General features: G+C 41.3%; 1 protein-coding gene across 1 annotated transcript in view; it reads right to left on the bottom strand.

Annotated features, from left to right (window-relative positions):
• Nucleotides 1-17,958, bottom strand: part of LOC124802543 (serine/threonine-protein phosphatase 6 regulatory ankyrin repeat subunit A-like) — a 407,755-nt gene that overhangs the window by 316,381 nt on the left and 73,416 nt on the right. The window contains exon 4 of the mRNA XM_047263406.1: nucleotides 2,440-2,739. Within this exon, the coding sequence (XP_047119362.1) occupies nucleotides 2,440-2,739 (300 nt within the window). The remainder of the gene's footprint in view (nucleotides 1-2,439; nucleotides 2,740-17,958) is intronic.

Genomic DNA, 17,958 nt, shown 5'->3' with positions numbered 1-17,958 from the left:
TGTGTGTGTGCGAGTGTATACTCGTCCTTTTTTCCCCCTAAGGTAAGTCTTTCCGCTCCCGGGATTGGAATGACTCCTTACCCTCTCCCTTAAAACCCACATCCTTTCGTCTTTCCCTCTCCTTCCCTCTTTCCTGATGAGGCAACAGTTTGTTGCGAAAGCTTGAATTTTGTGTGAATGTTTGTGTTTGTTTTTGTGTCTGTCGACCTGCCAGCACTTTCATTTGGTAAGTCACATCATCTTCGTTTTTATATATATATATATATATATATATATATATATAGAGAGAGAGAGAGAGAGAGAGAGAGAGAGAGAGTCTTTCAACAACATCTTTGCCTCTGTACTTCCGCCTCGACTGACATCTCTGCCCAAACTCTTTGCCTTTACAAATGTCTGCTTGTGTCTGTGTATGTGCGGATGGATATGTGTGTGTGTGCGAGTGTATACCTGTCCTTTTTTCCCCTTAAGGTAAGTCTTTCCACTCCCGGGATTGGAATGACTCCTTACCCTCTCCCTTAAAACCCACATCCTTTCATCTTTGCCTCTCCTTCCCTCTTTCCTGATGAAGCAACCTTGGGTTGCGAAAACTTGAAATTTTCGTGTGTGTTTGTGCGTTTTTATTGTCTCTATCAACGTACCAACGCTTTTGTTTGGTAAGTTACAGCAAATGTTGAGGAAACACCAAGTAGGAACTGTCTTTTGCCCACCAAATAAAACGCTAGCATTATTGGGAAGTGTCAAAGATGATCTCAGTTTGTGGAAGGTCGGCATATACTAGATTCCATGTCAATGTGGGAAGACTTATATAGGACAGGCAGTGCCCACCATCGAAGATCATTGCCGAGAACATCAGAGGCGCACTCAACTTGGGTACCCCAACAAATCAGTGGTCGCAGAGCACTGTTTGTCCAAAAATCACGAAATGGACTACCAACATACCAGGGTCCTGGCACATACATCTCAATACTGAGACAGCGCCATTAGAGAGGCTTTCGAAATTCATACCAGAGATGGACTCATCAATTGAGATTGCGGCTACAACCTCAGCAGGGCGTGGGAACCAGCATTGAGTCTAATTAAGAAGACACTCAGCAAAGGAAATGAACGGGCGAGTAGGGCGGATGAGGCAATAACACCAATGCTACCACAGACGCCGACGCCAGTGTCTCACTGACCGCTGACATGCGGGCAGACCGCAGAGAGAACGCCTCGTGAGGGGAGAGGATTTAAGACTGCTGCCCACCCTCAGGAGTTCAGTTCGTCAGTGCACCTGAAGATGGCGACATGTCTGATCACCAAAATATTGTACCCGTTGGACACTATGAACTGGCAGTACATCTGTGGACTGTCTGAGCTCTGTTCACCATCAGTCATGCCATAAAAAATGTGCAATTGAGAAGGAAAAATAAACAATATAATTCGAATATGAATCTAAGAAAAACAAACACCATAAAGAAGCTTTCGACTACTTTATACAGTGCTTTTACTACTCACCATTGCTGAATAAATACTTTTCTTACCTTATGTGCCTGCCCAAGAAAATAAGACAACAGGGCCAATACCAATGCCTTTGGTCAACAGACTGAGTGATACTTCAAGTAGCTTACACAATATGACATTGTTTATAATAATAATAATAGGTTATTTATATACTGACTCCATTTGAACTTGTTATCCTGTTTGATATCATGGAATTTCAGACACAGCATTTCACCTAGTGCATGACCAAGAATGTCCAATTCTTATAATTGGGCATAATTTTTGCCTGTTTAAAATTTCATAATCTTTGTGAGACTAAGACTTAAGTTGTTTGCAGGGATCCAGTTATAGGCTCCTCCAGCTATCATTTGCACTGTGCACGACAGGCCCTTGATTAGTATGCTTGGGTCACCAACAGACAGTATAGCATTATGGAAAGTATAGACTACTATTCACCATATAGTGGGGATGGTGCACCACAGACAGGCACAACAAAAATATGCTGAACAAGTAAGCCCTTGGCCAAAAGGCGTTCTTCTGAATTAGACAACACACACACACACACACACACACACACACACACATTCATGAAAACACAACGCATACACACACGATCACAGTCTCTGGCTGGTGAGGCCAGACATTACATAGACATTATATGAAAACATATTCATGCATGTTCCCCCCTGGAGATCATAGAATGATTTATAAATTAAATAGGAGTGACTGAAAACAGGTATGAAAGTAGAAACAAACTACTTGATTAGGGAATATAGGCACTTTCGTCTACTGGCAGAGCTTTCCTAGGATCCACTGTTAGGGTAGCAAAGGATAAGAAGCCATAGAGTGGTATGAAACAGTGTTTGAAGGCAGTAGCATAAAACATGTTACACAGTTAACACAAATTAGTAATGTCTTTTTACATATTATACAAAGTGATAACTAAAGATGAATTTGTACCTCACTCCGTGGGTAGTCTGCTGTCAACATCAGTGGTGTTTGCCCATTCTTGTCTTGACAGTCAACATGCAGCCAATCCCCTTCAAGAATGCATTCTACCATCTTCGGATATGCAGACTTGGCTGCATGATGGAGGACAGTCCTGCCTCGAATGTCCAGAGCATCCACAGGAATGCCTGACTGCTGGAGGAACTTGAAAGTCTCCACTGACTTGGTGCGTGCGGAGAGGTGCAGTGCTGTTTCATCCAGTGCAGTTCTGGCCAGGATGTTGGCACCAGCTGAGAGCAGGTACTGCACAGCCTAGGGACAGGAATGATACTTATGAATGGCACCATTACTTCTGAAAATAGTTCTACAAGGCATCCTTATAATTCTTCCAGATGCTGGCAACAAATACATTGAGATATGAGTTTACACAACCCAAAGTCTCTTCACCAAGAGCTACTGAACAATGAAGTGAAAGGAAAAGTATGTGTAAATGTGTAATTCAGAAGGGTGAAACAGGAAGAAGGAGGGGGGGGGGGGGGGGGCAGTGTTACACAGAGTTTGTAATGGAACTGTTCAATGGCTCTTCTTTTGCTATGTTTTGTACTTGGTGATACATTTAAAGGAATGGGTTACTTGATACTATTGATAAAATTACTATACGATACAGACAAGCTCAAAAAATTTTAATTTCACATCTTGTATAGTTTTATGACATCAATAAAACAGTTTTGTGCACTTATATACAGGATGGAAGTGAAACATGGATGATAAATAGTTTGGACAAGAAGAGAATAGAAGCTTTCGAAATGTGGTGCTACAGAAAAATGCTGAAGATTAGATCAGTTGATCACATAACTAATGATGAAGTATTGAATAGAATTGGGGAAGAAGAGGAGTTTGTGGCACAACTTGACAAAAAGAAGGTACCGGTTAGTAGGACATGTTCTGAGGCAGCAAGGGATCACAAATTTAGCATTGGAGGGCAGCGTGGAGGATAAAAATCGTAGAGGTAGACCAAGAGATGAATACACTAAGCAGATTCAGAGGGATGTAGGTTGCAGTAGATACTGGGAGACGAAGAGGCTTGCACAGGATAGAGTAGCATGGAGAGCTGCATCAAACCAGTCTCAGGACTGAAGAGCACAACAACAAACATACAGGATGTGTGTTCAAGCAGGAATCTAACATGAATAATAATGGTTTTAGTGTTTTTCAAAATACTTATGTTTCATATATTGGATTTATTTAAAAATTTTGTTATCCATTTTTAACTTCATCTGAAGTCACTGGCATTAAAGTTGTAAAATATAAACTTTGAAAATGATCCCACAAAAGATTATTGATAAATACTTATTTGATATATAAAAGAGTTTTTTTCATACGTGTGTTATCTGTTAGAAATTGGAAGTCACATGTTGGTGGGAAGTGAAATCTGAAAATTGGGTTTATATTGTGCCTATGTTACATTGTGTCTGTAATTGTTTATTGGGGAGGGGAAGGGGGGGGGGGTACAATAATTTGGAAAATATAAATGTGTCCATAGTAAATATAAACACCAGCAACTTATTTTTCATGCCCATTTCCTTAGCACAGACTTGGCAAATATACAGTTATGAAAAACATGGAATGCATCTGAACAGAAGTGTCCAAAAATTACTCAGTGAATTGCTAGAAAAATACAGCTGGCAAGAAAACAGTCTGTATAAAGCTGCCATCCCACTGGGGTACCCAAAAATCAGTGGTACAGTAACAGCAATCCCAGATGAAGTAACCACAGAAACAAAAAACAGCAGAAGCAATAGTTCCAAATGAGACAGTGAAGCCTACAAAAACTGCAGTAACAGAAAAACATCTGCCTCAGTCTCAACAGAAACAGCTGAGCTGTCATCAACATCAGGAACATCTGAACCGACACCAACAGTTAAGTAGAAAAGCTACAGTTTCAATAACATCTACAGAACACCAGCTAAAGGAGAGAAGGTGTTCAGAACAGAAGACACAGGGTCAAATATTGTGTGCAGCAGAAAAAATGGTGCCGTCTATCTGTTTGAATGACTTTGTGGTGGATTCAGGGTGGTTTTCTCCAGAGAATACACCAACATGTTGAGAAATATATTTTATTGCACATCATGGCAGAACAACACATATGGAACTGAACTTTAACATGGCGGGAAGCAAAGAAATCAGAGATGAAATAAATGCAAAGATGGTTTCTTTCTGTATCGATATTTCTGGTGATGAGTTTATCGTTGATGCCACATAGTCCCCCCTCCCAGTATGGAGTACTGCTGAGAGACTGGAGGAGGGGTAACCATGGCATCAGGTGGAGTTGTGTGAGGTAGACGAACGATAGTAAGCTCAACGGAGTCCTCCGGTAGTGGTGTTGGAAGTCGTCGAGCTGCGAGGGTTGGCCAGTTGACGTGGAAACCGTGGAAGCGAGCAGGTCATCTCACAGGCCATGTGTGTTGGGAGGAGGCGGGCTTGTATGGAGCAATTACGACAATGTCGGCCGAAGGTGTTGCGAATGCCAGGAGCGTTTCGAGGTCGACTTAATTAAGTGGCATGGTATCACAGAATTATCACTGGGAACACTGGGAGATGAGAAACACGCAATAAATAACAAATTGTCCCTTAGTATTATACAAATTTCATGATGTCAGAGGGCACAGAGACTGTCACCTCGAGTGAGGGTGTGTTGACCAGGGGAGCAGGGGGAGAAAAACCTCGACACGGTGAGGCAGGCGAGAGTGGGGACAAGCTCAACAAAGGTAGCAGTGAGCAGTTCACGGTTGTGGGTTGTGAGCTCGATCGAGAGAGTGTGGTTGGTGGGGAGCTCAGCAACGAGCTCGAAGAGGAGTTCTGAGATGCACACAACGGTGAGTGACTGCTCGAGGGAGGGAGGAAAGGTGGAGCGCCGTGTGGTGGTAGGCGGAGTGGAGTGCTTGTGTCAGGTGATGGCGCAGATTCGGGCTCGACATGAGCTGGTTTGAGTCTGTTCAGTGACACAGTGACAGAGGAATTTTTTTATCAGGATGTCAGATGTGTTCGTGGATCATCAAAGTACACGATAATGGCCAGAGTACGGGGGCTGGAGAGATGCTTGCATGGAGTCGTCCCGGAGGATGACAAAATTACAGTTGGAAAGGGATGCGGGTACATAGACCGTTGGAGGTGTGTGAGTGTACTGGGGAGGGGGGGGGGGGGGGGGGGGGGGAAATCAGCAGGTTGGAGAAGTGGGATTTCACACGTTCAGTGAAGGAGGGTAGGGGTGAAAGCAAGTGCCAGGCAGGAGGACAGACGAGTTCTCCTGGGAGGACCAGGGTTTGTCCATATACGTATTCTGCAACTACCCTTTGATGTCTTCCTTGTAGGTTGCATGAGCACTGAGAAGTACAAGCGGCAGGGCCTCTGCCCATAAGAAGTTGTGGCAGTGGAGGGCCGCCTTGAGGATGTGGTGCCAGGGCTCGACGAGGCCATTGCTTTGCGGATGGTAAGCAGTTGTGTGTATGCGTCGAATTCCGCAGATATGGCAAATGCCACTGAACGGGGCCGACCCGAACTGACAGTCCTGGCCAGTGGTAATGACCGCGGGACAACCGAAATGCGATACCCACGACTCAATGAAAGAACGTGTGACAGTTTCTGTGGTAATGTTAGGAAGAGGGGTGGCTTCGACCCAATGAGTAGTACGATCAATGGTGGAAAGTATGTAGCAGAAGCCATTGAGGGTGGGAAGAGGGCCCACAATGTCGATGTGCACATTCTGAAATCGCCCAGGGGGAACAGGGAAGGTGCTGAGAGGGGGAGAGGTGTGTTTGCGTACCTTGCTGCATTGACATGCTAGGCATTCGCGTGCCCACTGTTGCGAGTCTTTATTGACGTTTCGCCAAACGAAGTGCTCTGCGACTGGACGAGTTGAAGCTCGAATGCCAGGGTGAGCCAAGTTGTGAAGAGCATTGAAAACAGCTCGATGGAGCATGGTGGGGATAATGGGGCGGAGTGTGCCCGTGCTGTCATCGCACCAGACAGCGCCTGAATTACCGGGAAAGATGGGTAAGGACGGGGTGTAGAGAAGAAGCTGGGTCGGAGATTAATGTCTGTGTATCTTCATCACAGGATTGGAGTTCAGGGACAGCAGAAAGATCCAAAAGGGAAGATACAGCATACGGGAAAGAAGATCAGCAACAATATTGTTGGCACCCATTATGTGCCTGACATAAGTGGTGAATTGTGAAATGAAGTCGAAATAACAGAAGCGACGTGGGGGAGGGTCGGCCAGGGGATTCATTATAGCAGCTGCCAAGGGTTTTTGGTAAGTGAGAACAGAGAATGAGCGCCCCTCGACGTCCATTCGAAAATGTTTGATCGCCTCGTACACAGCTAGCAGTTTGCGATCGAACACAGAATATTTGTTTTGGGCGTTGTTGAGCTTTTGGGACAAAAACTGCAGGGGCGAGGTCTGGCCGTCGACTGTCTGGCTGTCAACAGCACCGATGGCAGAGTCACTGGCGTATGTTGTTATGAAAAGTTGCGCATCGGGGTGGGGATATGCGATTGTGCTGGCTTTGGCGAGGAGTTTCTTGAGTTCTGAGAAAGAGTCTGTCATTTCTGGTGTCCACTGCACAGGCTGGGTCCTGGAGGTGTTTTTTCCTGCCAAAGTGTCGGTTAACGGGGCTTGGATTTCTGTGGCTCGGGGTAGGTGTTTTCGATAGCAGTTCACAGTGCTAAGAAAACGCCAAAGTTCTTTGAATGAAGAAGGTCTTGGTAGATCTAAGATGGACTGTACTTTCTCTGGTGGAGGTGAGATACCGTCAGCCGATACCTGGACCCCAAGGAAGGTGACAGCAGACTGTTGCAGTCGTAGTTTGTCGGGGTTGGTTTCGATGCCTGCGGATTTCAAGGTGTCTAGAACAGTCTGCACGTGATGTATATTGTCCTCGCAGAGGAACTGAAGACAAGTATGTCAGCGAGGCAAGCAAAACAGAATATGAAGCCGAACCTCATTAATAAAGCGTTGCCACATCTGTGTGGTGTTTTTGAGTCGAAAAGGCATGAATCAGAATTGAAAGAGGCCTATGGGCATGGTGATTGCTGTTTTTTCAATACCAAAAATGGTTCAAATGGCTCTGAGCACTATGGGACTTAACATCTATGGTCATCAGTCCCCTAGAATGTAGAACTACTTAAACCTAACGAACCTAAGGACAGCACACAACACCCAGTCATCACGAGGTTTTCAGTACCCTCAGGGGCCATTGGAATTTGGTGGTAAGCCCATTTACAGTCCATGATGGAAAAAACAGATGCAACCGATAGCGTGCTGGTGAAGTCGGCAATGTTTGGTACAGGGTAGTTGTCCATTATAGTTCTCGCATTCAAGTGATGGTAATCCCTGCACATGCGCCAGGTCCCGTCTTTTTTTGGTGTCATATGACTGGGAGTGGACCAGCAGCTGGCGGAGGGTTCAATGACACCGGTGTTTACGAGCTCTGTCATTTGCTTTTTGAGATCACAAAGGCACTCGGTGCAAAGTCTCCGGGGTATACTAGAGATGGGAGGACCCAGTGTGAGACACAATCTGTGCATTGTTCCGTTAGTAATCACAGCGAAGTTGCCTGACACAAGGGAGGCTGTTTGTTTACTGCTCACGTCATGCGAGTCAGGCGGAGCAGGATTACTGTGTTCAGTGTAGGTCAGCTTTTCCAAAGGAAGCCGAGGTGGTGATGTGTCCTGGGAGTCAGCGCAACAAGATGGCCACCGGCCCGAAGCGCAAACTCCGGAATCATGAAAGTTCGGTTGGGTTAGTGAATCGTTAGTAGGCACAGCGGCCTGTGGCAGCATGGTCTCGGTCGAAACATGTGAATTGCGTTCAGGTGCAAGTGCACTGTCTGTGCAGTTCATCGAGTTCACACGGTGGCGTGCAGGAGCAGCGGTTTCACAGTTTGCAAGATCATCCACAGTGGTACACAAGTCAGAGTCAACAACTGTGGCGTGAGGAGGGCATGGCACTATGGGGCTGTCAGTACATGTGGCGACAGTAATACAGGGGCTTAGTTTACACACGTCTGCGTACGACACTGCGGTGATAGCACAGCAGATAGAGGTGACGGATGAGGAGCACACAGAAGTAGGATTGTCTTTACAGTCGATGCACTTACTAACCTTGATTTGTACTTGTTGAAGTGTTTTTAACTTCTTGAGAGCGATGGAGAGCTCGAACTGCTTTTCGTGGATCCGGCGGGCGAGCTCAAAATTTTCGTTGCGTAGGCGAGCGACCTGTTCTTGCTCGACGAATCACTTGTGTGTAATTTATTGCAGCGCAGTTGAAAGAGACGAGCATGTGTGTACTAGTTGAGCATGAACACATGCATCCAGGGAGCGAGGGCTCAACAGAGCACAGGGAAAGTGTTTGTCGGGTGATGATACACGGTGTTGCGCACTATGTCCGGGGAAAGTTTGTGGTGGCGCAAGAAATCATTGCCTATGATAGGTTCATCAGCATCACAGACTAGGAAAGTCCACTCGAGCTTGCAGTTTGGAGAGAGCGTTACAGAGTGGGATGTCGAACCGATGCACTGCAGTTTAGTGGAGTTGACGGTTTGTAGTGACATGTGGTGGGAACGTATGTTCTCGGATGCTAGAGACGTGAGTAGTAGGGACACATTAGCACCCGTGTCAATGAGGTACAGTTGTCCCGAAGACATGTCTTTGACATATAAGTGTCCACAAACGTTAGGTCGTTCACGAACTGAGTGAAGCACTGGGATGTGCCCGTCTTGTGCACAGGAGGCGGCACCCAAACCCACCTGCGACTAGTGTTTGGGAAACAGCAAGGCAGTCTGCAGTTCCTTGCTGCATCACCGAAACATGTGTGGAAGTAGCAGTAGGGGTAGTGTGGCTGTGCATCCTGCAGAGAGCCCGTAGCCAAGGGGAAGGACGAGGGTCTTGGTAGATCTAAGATGGACTGTACTTTCTCTGGTTGAGGTGAGATACCATCAGCCGATACCCCGGAACCCAAGGAAGGTGACAGCACGCTGTTGCAGTCGTAGTTTGTCGGGGTTGGTTTCGATGTCTCTGGCTTTCAAGGTGAATGAAATCAAAGTTGCACATTATACATAACTGATTTGGTTCTCCAGAATCAGTCTTATCATAAATGCAGAAAAGACAGTAACTATGGATTTACATACAACACCAAAGGATACACCCGTCAAGCCTTGTCATAATGTTATCTGGAAAACAATTATAAACTGTAAACAGCACTAAATTTCTTGGAATTGGATTCGAGAAAACCCAAAGTGGGACAAACATGTAAGCTTCACCTATAAGAAATTAAGTACCACCTGCTACAGTATGAAAATTCTTGATGGCTGCATAACAGAACAAATGAGGTTAAGTTGTCCAAAAAAGAATTATAAGGACCATAGAAAATGCAACTATAAGAAGTTCATGCAGGCCAGTATTTTAAGAACGTACAAAATCTTCCACTACCTCCTTACACATTTTGGAAGTTACATGTTTCATTAAGAAGATAATGGATGCTGGATATCAACTACTACAAAAAAGAAACAATACATAAGTACAATAGACAACAGAAAATGGAACTGCCTAGTGAATACGCAAAAACAAAATTCAGACAAGATGGGTCCCTATCAGCAGTAAGTTACCACACCACAGTAAGACACAAAAAATTTAAGGAATTTTAAAATGATTCTAAAAATGTATCTTTTATATAAACTGTATTATAGTGTTGATGAATACACATAATATTAAACTATATACAAGCTAGTGAAACAAGCTGCTTTCTAAAGTCTGGATCAGTTCCTGTAGAATACTTCAGTAACAGAAACAATGTTACTGTATGTCATATAAATTGTAAATATTTTCTAATCTTTAAATTTGTGCCATTTGTACAAATGTAAAATCTATTAACTATAGTCGTAGACATGCCATAAAAACTGTAAATATTACCCCACTTTTTTATTTGTTAACAGTAATTGTTGTTAACTCTTAAGAAAAAAGTCATGATTTAATGTAAATTTATTTTCTTTTACAAAAAAATTGTAACACAATGATACAAAAATCCTCTTGCTTTTTAACTGGAAAACTGATATAAGTTCTTCAGAAGAGCATGAAGACATTTAACATGTATGTATACATTTGCTTACAGTTTTATATATGTGAACTTATCAATGTTGTAGTAGATATACAATTTACAGTCATCACATAAATTCACATTGTCTCATCTCATCATCTCCCAAAAATTGACTTGTCCGATATCAATTTGTAACGATGTACAAAAATGATGCAAACAGACCAATCAGTCAAATATTAATACTTAACATTACTTGAACCCAATAACTTTCTGCATCATGAGGTATCTAACATACCCAATAACTTTCTGCACCAATGAGGAATCTAACATACCCACAGACCACTGTGCCAACAACATGAAGAAAATGTAGAAATTTTCAAGAAACAAGATGAGACAAAATAATTACTTTCCAGTGTGCTATTGCAAATGATAAACAATTCATAATCTGTCACCTCTGCTCTTCAACTGCTGAAGAAGTTGAAGAAAACAGACCTGAACTAGCTCATTGTAAAAGTGAAGTTTGGGGTGACATTTTGGTTTTTGATAATATTTGGTACATTGAGAGGGGGAAGATGATAGAAATGTCACAATAGAAGTCATTATTGAGACAGATTACCAGGAGAGTCTGATAGGGTGAAAGAAGGAATTCTGCAAAAATCTGGGAGTTTATAATATGCCATAGGAATATGGTGAAAATTATCTAGATCAGACAACTTGCATTGTGTCCAAGCATTGTAGAGTGTATACAAAAATTCTTGGACTATACCTGCACAGACAGCTTGGTAGGGCAAGGGGCAATAGTAGTGGTCGGGTCTCCATGGTGAACAGCAACAGTGTGGTAGGAAATGTGGAGTTTGATAGCTGGTTCTTACCCACAAACACATATCTTGCATAACCTGATTGTATAAGTATCATGAATTATTTGACAAACATAGGCATTCAAACTCAATAGTTTCTCATTAAAGTACCAATAAAGAAATAGTTGCATAAACAAAGAAGGAATCAAAGCAAAAGAAATGTCCAAACACAGGCTGCCAGAAGGTACTCTCATAAAACAAAAAAGAGGTAAAAATGTAGCAAATGTCAATTGAGAATGCCACTACTTAAAACAAAGGGATGGAAGCCCGTAGCACTCAGGATGAGCATGCATTTCTGTGCATGGGCTGTTATTTTGGATGAGCTTTCATTGTATTGTATTGTATTGTATTGAACTGGGAACCTAGAAATGACAGAGAGGCTGCGTCCCCGCAGTAGCCCTCAGTGGTTCACAACCCTACAACAGGCTACAGCAGTCCACTCACCTTACTGCCATCCCACACTGAACCCAGGGTTATTGTGTGGTTCAGCCCCCAGTGGAACTCGCTGGAAAAGTCTCACACCAGGCAAATTTAGCCCCAATGTCTGCGTGGTACAGTAATTAAGGTGAATGCGTACATGAAGAAAGTGTTTGCACAGCAATCGTCGACATAGTGTAACTGAGGTGGAATCAGGGGAAGCAGCCTGCATTCGCTGAGGCAGATGGAAAACTGCCTTAAAAACCATCCACAGACTGGCCAGCATACCAGACCTAGACACTAATCCACCAGGTGGATTTGTGCTGGGAACTGGCGTGCCTTCCAACCCAGAAAGCAGCGTGTTAGACTGCACAGCTAACTGGATGGGCTTGGATAAGCTTACTGAACATAATCATAATATAAAATTCAGTGATTGTAAAATATTGCCTTATGAAAGGACATTATATCATCTTCAAAGATGGGCTATCTTACCTCAAGCTCCATATTACTGGGGCTCTGTAATACCATGAGCAATAGAAACAGTGACAAAATCTTAGTACAGCTTAGGTCAGGTGCTGAAAATTTTAAAAAAAGAAGACAGAAGAAAGAGAAAGAGATATTAAGGGAAGTGCTGGTGCTGGGGGCAGTTTCCACACCATATTTAGGCCCACAGGATAAACACTCTCTTCACTCTTCATTCCCCACATTTTTGCATGCAAAGCCCATGCAGGTACACCATTGCACCATATTAAACAAGAACAATCCTGCTGCTAATATTCACAGCGCTTCTTTCTCAGTAAGTAATTCAATTATGCTTATCATATACATAAGAAAAATACAGTCTTTTGCAACAGAATGTTTTTTGTTTCTAATCAAACATGCTTCACCTGTCCGTGCTATGCATTACCTGTGATATATAATATAAATAAAATTAATTATATATATTTTGATAGAAGATCTGTAGTGATGAAAATATGCTAAATGACAAAAAAAAGTAGCAGCTGGAGAATAAGAACAAATTTGACAATTGCAAGTAGGAGTTGTGCTTTGATGGTTCTGTACAAACAGAAGGTGTCATCCCAAAGGAGATTCATCAGAGAATGAAAGCAGTTTATGGTGATTGTGTTGATGTGAGTACTGAATGGAGAAAGGCATCACCTTCATTCTCGTAATGCCAGAGGAGTTCCTGGTAAATTTTGGGTCTGTGCGCTTTCATTTCAGGGGTCAGCATGTGCGAGGGTCGACTGAAAAGAAATGCCTCCACCTTCATAACTCTACAACAGCTGGCAGCATTGGTATGCGACAGGCACTGGCTTGTTCTGTAACCTCTTCTCTACAGTTCCAGTTGGCACAAAGCATTAGCATTGAATGGTTGTGTTGTTACAGTGTAAAGTATGGAACCCTGTGCAGACAGTCGGTCAATGCGATTTAACATGCAGTCATTGAATTCTTGACAGCAGAAGGTGTCACCCCAAAGGAAATTCATCAGAGAATGAAAGCAGCTTATGGTGAGTCTGTTGATGTGAGTAATGTGTGTTATTGGGTGAGTAAGTTTAAAGATGTTGAGGTGGGATCATCTGATCTGACTGACAAACAAAGAGATGGACGTCCTGTGACAGCAACCATCAAGTTTCACAAGTAAAATGTTGACAGATTGATTCAGGATGATCGTCGTATCACTCAGAGAGAAACTGCAAGCACAATTGGCATTTCACAAGAACATTTGGGTCACATTATTGCTTTGCTTGGCATCTGCATGATGGGTACCCTAGATGCTGACCCCTGAAATGAAAGCGTACAGACTCGAAATTTGCCAGGAACTCCTCTGGCATTACGAGAATGAAGGTGATGCCTTTCTCCATTCAGTACTCACTTCAACACAGTCACCATAAACTGCTTTCATTCTCTGATGAATCTCCTTTGGGATGACACCTTCTGTTGTCAGAATTCAATGACTGCACATTGCTTGAATCGCATCGACCGACTGTCTGCACAGGGTTCCATACTTTACACAGTAACGACACAACAATTCAATGCTAATAAGGCTTCCCGCCAACTGGAGCTGTAGAGAAGAGGTTATGGAAGAAGCCGGTACCTGCTGCGTATCAATGCTGCCAACTGTTGAAGAGCTACAAAGGTGGAGGCATTACTTTTCAATGAACCCTCCTATATAGATGGTTCATCTTTTCTGGGAATCAAGAATCTCAACGATTTCTGGCTGTTATCAACATTGATACTGGCAATATATCAGTCCTGGGAATCCTATGACTTTCTGGCAAGTTTTAATTTTAGGTTTGAAATTGGATAACAAGTCCCAGGAATTCCAAGACTTTCCAGCATGTTTTAATTTTAAGTTTGAAACTGGATAACAAATGACAAAAGAACTATTTTTTATGTGTTATAATTACAAATTAAGAATTTTCTAATTTTTTTCTTTATTTTTATATGACACATTCCTTTCTGCCAAATTTTGTTTTCTGGGCCAAGGGAAGGAATCTATAGGTTTTAATGAGTGAGTTTGTGAATATCAAAATACGTGAAATAACTGGCTATATTTTGACTGCACTGATTTAGAAGTTAACTTTTTTATACCCCCAAGGGACCACACACTTTAGTACATGACATAAATTTCAAGTTGATATGTCTACTTGTCCCTGAGAGAAAGAGGTTTTAACAGACAGACGGATGGATGGACAGACAGACAGACAGACATGGAATAACAAATGACAACATTTTTCTTCCATGTGATATAATTATAAATTTATAATTTTCAGATTTTTTACTTTAAGTATACTATGATACCCTGTTTCTCACCAAATTTGATGATTCTAAATCAGTGAGAAATACCCTATTGGTTTGTGACATTAACAGCCATATATTTGGATTGTAGTCACTTAGCAGCTTTAATGTTTTACACTGCCAACGGACCATAGATCTTAGCATGTGGCATAAATTTCAACCTGATACATCTACCCATTCCTGAAAAGAAAGATTTTCGAAAGTCAGACAAACTAACAGATGGACAACAAAGTCGAGAAATATATAAATGTGACTTATCAATTGGAAATCCTCCTCTTCCGTGTCCATCATTTCATACCTCATATAAGTAAGTTAAACATTAGAACATTTAACTTAGAATGTGTACTATCACTCTTGGATTTGTTTTTCCATAATCAGTTTTAAAATGTACACTGTAGCTTATTAAAATAGGTATTAGCTTGTACTAAAAGGTTAGAAAGTTGAATTTGAGTGGGTTTTGTTGGATAAAATGAACAGAATTGCATACAATTTCATTTTCTGCATATATTGGCTGTTGTCAATAGTAGCTACAGTTTCTTTTCACCATTTCAGTGACATGTTTGGTTTGCATTGTCTGAAGTATTTCCCTTCACATCTTTGATAGTGCTGAATTTTCCAACTATGTTCCTCTTCACACTTTTGACAATCCTGGTCCTTGGTGTTAATGAAAGCCAGGAAACTGTTGATGATAGCTGGTTCCTAAGAAACAAATCTGCAGGGAAGTCTATATATGAGATCTGTTCAAAAAATTCCAGAACATTTGTGTGTTGGAGTGAAATGCAGTTGGCATCCCTGCACATGCCTGTGTTTAATGTGTAACTGCCAGAAGTTGCATTGTTGTATGTCTGTTAGCTATTGTTAAGTGCTGTACTGAGTAGAACATTCTGCCACACAATTTGCAAATTTCGAGATGCCAGATTTAGAAGACCAAAGAGTCTCCATTAAATTTTGTGAGAAACTCAAGAAAGCCTTTATAGAGACACTCCAAATGATCCAAATGATGCAGGAAGCCTACAGTGATGAGTGCTTTAGCTATAATTGGTGTTACATATATTTCACACAATTTCAAAATGGCCAAACAGAAGTTAAAGATAACCCTTGTTCAGGGTGCCCTTCAACATCTACTGATGATGCTCATGCCAGAAACAATTTATTTATTTAATTTATTTATTTATTTGTTCTGATCCTCTGAATCATACATTGTACAGAAATGCACATCATGATATAGGACAGGTCATTTGATACATATTAGTCATTTATAAGAAGAGGTACATGTCTATGAATCTATAAAATGATTACATATTTATATCACATGTGTAATATACTTAGGTCTTATTTATTTTGTACCAGAATTTAGCATTTATACCAATAAAACTTACATCCAGTTATGTTACATACGCTCAATAGTTTGTGATCCATTATCTGATGTTTTTGTTGAGCAGTTCCATATAGCAGTTTGTTTTTGAGGAATTCCTGTATACCGTAGAAGCAGTGTTTAATTAGGAGTGACCATAGTTTTACTTTAAAATCCTTCCCTTGTGTAATGTTTTTCACTGCTATTGGGAGATGGTTATAGAGTTTTATTCCCATATATTTGACACCTTAACTGTATAGTTTTGTTGAATGGGAAATTACTCGCAGAGAGTTCTTTGACCTTGTATCATGTTGGTGCCAGTTTGAGTTTATATCTAAGTTGCTAATATTTTTCTTGGTGAAACATAGTAGGTCCAGTATGTACTGACATGGGAGGGGTAATATGTTCAGATTCTGGAACAGTGGTTTACAAGATTCTTTCTGCTGTTTGAATAATATTATTCTAACTACTTTTTTTTTTAGTTTAAACAGCCTCACTGCTTCTGCACAGTGGCCCCAAAAGATAATTCCGTAACTTAATATAGAGCGGAAAAGAGCATAGTACATTGATGTGAGGGTGCTGGTATTAACAATATTCCCTATTTGTCTAATCATGAAACATACTTTACTCAGTTTGGTGCAGGTTATATCAATATGACTCTTACATGTAAGTGTGTCAGTAATGGTAACCCCCAAAAATTTGGTTTCCTTTACATAGTTGATTTTATCATCACTCAGTGATATATTTGGTACTGGTGGGTTTTTATTTTGGACTGTGTGGAAATTAATACCAGTTGTCTTTTTTAATTAAAAAAGAGTAGTCTGTTTGAATTAAGCCATGAGTTTAGGTGTGCTGTGCTCCTGTTTATTGCGCCTTGAAGATGTTAATTTGAGTCAGATATCATAATTGAGGTATCATCAGCAAAGTGGAAGGTTCTGTTATTGTGTAAATTTAAGGAGAGGTCATTTACATAAAGTAAGAATAATAAGGGTCCCAACACTGAGCCTTGGGGAACTTAATGTTCTGTGATTTGGGTAGATGACTGTACAGTATTAGCAATTCTTGGTCGATTGGTTACATTTATTTGGACATATTGGTTTCTGTCTTTGACATAGCTTTTAAACCAGTCATGGCCAGTGCCCTTTATTCGATAGGTATACATTTTTTGGAGCAGTATATTGTGATTGACCATATCAAATGCCTTTGTTAGGTCAAGAAAAATGCCTATGTCTGGAAGCTTCTTGTCTACTGGTGTTAAGGTGTAGTCTAATAGCCTAAGAGTTGCTATATTGCATCTGTTGTGGTGTTTCCTCCTTGGAAACCAAACTGAGCATAAGATATGGCACTTCTTTTTTTTTCAGAAATGAATTTAGTCTGTCTGCCATAGTGTATTCAAATATTTTGCTGACTACTGAGAATACTGCTATCGGCCTGTAATTGCTGGTATCATCTTTACTTCATTTTTTATGAATTGGTATGACTTTTGCTGTCTTGAGTTTATTAGGAAATATGCTGTTGAGGAATGAAGAGTTTATTATGTGGGACAGTGGTTTACTTATGAAGTTGCTGCAGTTATGGAGAAGAATGCAGGGGATCTGATCTTGTCCTGCAGATGATTTTTTCTTAATTTTTGTATGAATAATTTTTTTCTATTTCTGCCTCTGTTGTCAGTAATAAGAACAGCATGTCGGTGCAGTTGTTTTGTTTTAAGTTTGGGAGATGACTATTTTTAAGGTGGTCTGTGAGACTTTCAACAATTTTAATAAAATATGAGTTAAATTCATCTGCTATTTTTTTCTTGTTTGTGACTGATTTGCCATTTATTTTTAGGTTCATATTACTTGTCCGCTGTTGATTTCTGCCACTGTGTGTATAATGATTTTCCACATGCACTTACTTTTGTTAGCTGAAAATTTGAGCAGGTTATCATTTTGCAGTTTTTTGGCTGCATTAATGATGTTTCTGAAGATTTTTTTATATTTGGCAAAGTAATTCTTAAATTATTCAGTATT

This window comes from Schistocerca piceifrons, chromosome 1 (genome assembly GCF_021461385.2).
Source record: "Schistocerca piceifrons isolate TAMUIC-IGC-003096 chromosome 1, iqSchPice1.1, whole genome shotgun sequence".
Classification (NCBI taxonomy): Eukaryota; Metazoa; Arthropoda; class Insecta; order Orthoptera; family Acrididae; genus Schistocerca; species Schistocerca piceifrons.
The sequence above is the reverse complement of the archived record's forward strand: the minus strand, read 5'-3'. Positions and strand labels throughout refer to the sequence as shown.